This window comes from Aplysia californica, unplaced genomic scaffold (genome assembly GCF_000002075.1).
Source record: "Aplysia californica isolate F4 #8 unplaced genomic scaffold, AplCal3.0 scaffold01064, whole genome shotgun sequence".
Lineage (NCBI taxonomy): Eukaryota > Metazoa > Mollusca > Gastropoda > Aplysiida > Aplysiidae > Aplysia > Aplysia californica.
In genome coordinates this window covers 156,710-161,751 of record NW_004798334.1, presented here as the reverse complement: position 1 = coordinate 161,751, position 5,042 = coordinate 156,710, and the positions used below count along the sequence as shown (strand labels likewise).

The following is a 5,042-nucleotide window of genomic DNA, read 5'->3' as shown; positions in this document are numbered from 1 at the left end:
CTTTTTCTTTCTCTCTAACTCACGCACACACACATTCACACACGCACACACATACACACCCATCCACCCACACACACACACACACACACACACACTAACTTTTAAAGACGTGTGTATAGACAATGTGACACGTAGTTTTATTGACGTAGCAAGTTCTCCCAAAGAAGAGGTCTGTCCTGTGGTGATTCCTGTCATAAGATATGACCTTGTTGCTGTCGTTGGGCTTGTTCTATATCTGTGTTGTACCGAGGGGACATGATAGTCGCGTCTCTACTGATGGCTTTTTCTTCACAATTATTGTAAGGCATCGTGGTGAAATCAGGCGCTCGTCAAAATAATGAAATCAAAGAAAAAGGCATTTGTCCACCAGTTTGGCAATTTTTATTGAAATTTTGTTTTTTTGGTAAAACACCTTTCATGTTCAAATGAAAAGACATTTCCATGTGAATTTTACTGATTAAAAAAACCTTTATAAAGGCACAAAATATGTAATTTTCCGTTTTCAAAGACTCTAAACTATTGAAGTTATCAGACTTTGGCGGCCATTTTCTCATCAATTTGACCACTGAAGCCAGGTTACCCCTCTATCTTCAATCGCAAATATCCCGACTTCTATTCCAGCAAGACGGATATTGTTTTCATTGAAAGCAAGGAAAATGAATAAGCTTTCAGATGATGTAAATAACTCCACATGCCCAAAAATTGACGAGCGCCTGATTCCACCACGTCATGACATATTATATTATTGTTGATATCTCCTGGTGATTTCTTCTCTGTGATATTTCTAAGCATTCATAGTACAGTCTTTGCTTGTTGGTGTATACGCTGTCCTGCTTTAGCACACACACACACAGACATATATATATATATATATATATATATATATATATATATATATGGATATAAAAAAATAAACAATATAATATATATATATATATCTCATGTATCTGCATCTATATATATATATATACACATATATATATATATATATATATATATATATATATATATATATATATATATATATATATATATATATATATATATATATATATGTATACAAGCAGCATCGATAGTTTTGTTCTAACTGTTAAATTAGTCCTCACTAACACTATTCTTGTAGATATGTTTTGATATTCTGCAGTAATAAACGCATTCTGAAAAGCAGAAACAGACATTTCTTGTTTTTAGATTTTGCCTGCTCGTCTTTTGTTTAGAAGAAGAAGAAGAACACTATTCATTACTGGATAAAAAAGACATGAGCCGTTTCAGATCTACTTTCAGTGTCATGTTATGCGTGTTAACTAGAAGGACGTACACACACAATTTTGACCAAAGTTATTGTAACTAATTGTTTTCTTTCTAAACTTTTTGATTTTAACATTTAATGATTTTTTAACTACGTATTTTGAGTGATTAGCACCTAATCCCATGCTAAGAGGAAAATTCAGAATGAACGCTTGTTTGGTATATTTCTCAATCTGATAGATAAGAACATTGTCTAGTCTTTCTGTAGGAAGCCACAACAGCCCCAGCTTACACAGCGTCAGTGTTGTCATATGAGTCCCGTGTGATGTGCCTAACTTCACGTACATAACATGTGTTGAGAACCTTTGGGCTTTCTCTGTCGTGTGTTGTCATATTACGAGTCTCGTGTGTTGTGCCTAACTTCACTTAGAGTAGCTAACATATTTGAAAACCCTTTGGGCTTTTTGTCGTGTCTTCAAGGTACTAGATCTAGTTAGAATGTTCTAGTCTGATTTATCAGTCGCTTTTCCCACACCGCATGCGTTTTTCAGCACGTATAAAAATTTCGTTGTTTTTTTTTTCACAATAACTCTCCCCTGTTTCTTGTTCCTTTACATTTTGGTCAAGTCAATTATGCAAAAACCACTGAAAGTTAATTTTTACAGTTATGTTTTATTCCTTGACGTCTAGATTTATTTAAGCAAATATTGTGTGTTTTGACATAAGAGGAACTATATTTGTAAACAATAGTTATAATTAACTTCCTTTTCTTTCCAACAATACACCGAGTCTGAGTTTACAACCTCTTCTGCTCTTATAATAATATTCCTCTCCCTCCAAATGAAACCCTTTCTTTCTTTATTTTTTATGTTCCGTTACGTAATGTTTTCTCTCAAATCCATTCTCATAAAACAAGAACTGCTCGCTGTTTACCTGTCTGTAATATCCCCCCTCGTAAATTCTAACCTGCAGTGCATGTAGGGTTTATGTAATTCCTAATTATTTGTTGTTTTCAGGTTTGGTTCAATTTTTGCATCCTAATTAATTCTAATCTGACTGTTGCTTTGGTTTTTGATATCATGATAATAATATATTAAGTTTGGCTGTAATCTTGTTGCTAGTTGGCAGTTAATCTTTTTGCCAGTTGGCTGTTAATCTTGTTGCCTGTCGGCAGTTAATCTTTTTGCCAGTCGGCAGTTAATCTTGTTTCCACTTTGCAGTTAATCTTGTTTTGCCACTTGGCAGTTAATCTTGTTTGCTGATGATTCCATGCGCTAACGCTGCTTTCCTTCTCTCCCTGTGCCTGGCGTGTGCTCACAGAGTCTGACCAGCAGCCCAGGAAACTGGTGCGGGAAGAGTTCTATAGCATGGATGTGGAGCTAGAGATCCACTGGCGGCGCCGGACACCGCAACAGGCGTCAGAGAGCGGAGTAAACTCTGTGGGGAAAACCCAGGAGGAGATGGAATATACGTGGTGTGCTAGGAGAGGCCGAGAGACCGGGGCGAGGGGGAGTGGGGACGGGGAAGACGCGTCTGGGGACGATTCTGAGGACTTCGATAACGATGACGATTTGTATGATGATGATGATGATGATGAGAATGAGGAAGAAAGCGATGATGAGTGGTCTGAGGGGCGTGGTGGGATGTCGAGAACGGGTGTGTCTGCGACGGCTAGGACCTCGTCCTCCTCGCGACAGTCTGCTCTGGTTTATGGAGGCGGGCTGCGGGGAATGTCGGCCGTTAGCTCGGCTAGTGGGAGATCAGCCTTGTCGTCTGCGTCCAGTAGAATGACGGCGGGATCAGAAACTGTTACTACTTCCCGTCTGTTAGAAAGGGAACGGTCAGGAGTCCTCTCTGCTTCTGGTGTGTCTGAGTCAGAGAGCCGGAGAGCCGATGGATATTCGTTGTCTAGGGATAGGGAGAGACTGCAGGATGTACGGGGGTTCGGTCTGACGACATCGGCATCGTCTGAACGCTTGCGGGAGACCTCGGGTTCGGGGGTGGGTGTGGGTGTGGCGTCTAGCGCCATGCTTAGAAGTCGGGGGACTGTAGGGTTAGAGTCGGCGGTCGGGTTTCAGCACTCTCGTCGACAAACTTCTGGGAGCGGAATGACTTCTAGTTTGTCCGACATGACTATCGAGACCTCTGGGCTAGGGTCTGGTGTAGGTTTTGGAGATACAAGAGTAGGACTAGAGTCGACGTCCCGGTTTGCGGACAACCGGATACATACGTCGGCCTCAGACTCCGCCTTTGCTACAGTAGACAGCAGGCGGGATATCAGAGGAGTAGAAACGTCTAGTCGCTTCTCAGACAGTAGGCTAGAGGCAAGGGGTCTAGAGTCGGCTTTTGAGACGGAGGAGAGAAGAAGGGAGGCATTAGACAGGGGGTTCACGTATGGGATAGCAGACAGAAGTCTTGCAGCTACGGGTACAAGTGTGACGTCAGAAGTGGCGGGTAGGAGACAGGAAGCCACGAGCTTGGAGACCTCGGCGGGTTCTGCAGAGCGGAGACACGGGGAGATATACGGGACCGGGGACATTGAGACTCTGCACGGCGCCACAGCCAGCGGGGGGTGGGCCAAGTCCGGGAAAGACTCGATCAACTTCCAGAGATATGCGATTAATCGGCGGACTGAGCGATCCCAAAGTTCGTTTTCGTCTGATTCGGGATCGGTTCGAACGTCCTCAGAATTCTCGCAGACGCGTCTAGAAACTTCTCAGACGGAGACACGGAAGGCCAACGACACGAATGTGGTCGTGGAGTCGAACGTGATCAGTGAAGAAGGTCAAAGTTTTTCTCAACACTCAGCCTATAGACCTAAGCAATGACCCTAGACAATGCCATGATATAGGTCACCTCCGCTGTGTGGGGCTACGACCTCCCCACCGCCCCTAGGCCTTGTGTTATCGATAGGCTTACTTTCTGTACAGAAGGGTATGACCAAACTTCTCTCAGTTATTTTAAAATTCGGATACTATACTGTCAAAACGTCCTTTGGCAACCCCATGACAAAACAGCGTGTCACTGAGTGCGGAAGAGAAACACTTTGTTCTTGTTTAGAAGTGCACGGAAAAGCTGTGGCGCCTTGTCACGTGTTGCCAGATTCTTCCAAGGTTGTGATTTTACCAGTTATTTGGACATACAAATAGCGAACCGGCTGTTCTGTTTCCTACATTATGACAAGGGTTTGTGGTATTGAGGTGAGGCAGGAGCGTTTACTAGATTGGGATAAGTTCAGTAAAGGGAACTAGAAGACTTAAGGGCAAGTAAGATGACTTGTGGCCTCTGCTGTGGTCAGTGAGACCAATGTTGACAGAGAAAAGTTTGCCACATTTTGAGCGTTCAAAATCTCCACTTCCACTTGGTGGATTCGCGCAACTTGCGGGCTTCTCTCATAGTCTCAGTAATTCTGATCCATGAAGCTGGAGAGTCCTTCAAGTGACAGAAGTGCCCGCCTCTCCACTCTGTTCCCCACCCACTTATTTCTCTGCAAGTTGTGACAATGGAGCAGTCGGCTCCGCTGCTTGTGTTGCTTGCACTGTTGACATAGGCCTAACTGTTCAGGTGTGCTGTCACAACCCCCAGTTTGTTCCTAAGGCGTTCACAGAAATAACCTAACTTGTGTTCACCCAGTAAATAATTCGTTCTACTGAAGAGAGGGACGTCATTTTGTTAAGAGTAACCCCCCCTACCCCCTACCCCCTCCCCCCACGCACAAAATGACAAACTGATACACGTCTTCTTTTTTATAAATGCTGCTCTTTTGAGAATGAACCATTTTATTTTGGCCTTTT

The 5,042-nt window shown here is 43.0% G+C and overlaps 1 protein-coding gene across 1 annotated transcript in view; it reads left to right on the top strand.

The window, feature by feature from the left end:
* The window catches only part of LOC101846321 (titin), a gene marked incomplete at its 5' end in the record, with an annotated part of 63,900 nt that extends 59,142 nt beyond the window's left edge, over positions 1-4,758 (top strand). The window contains 1 exon segment of the mRNA XM_035973218.1: positions 2,569-4,758. Coding sequence (XP_035829111.1) covers positions 2,569-4,076 — 1,508 coding nt within the window.
* Positions 4,759-5,042: the final 284 nt, after the last annotated feature.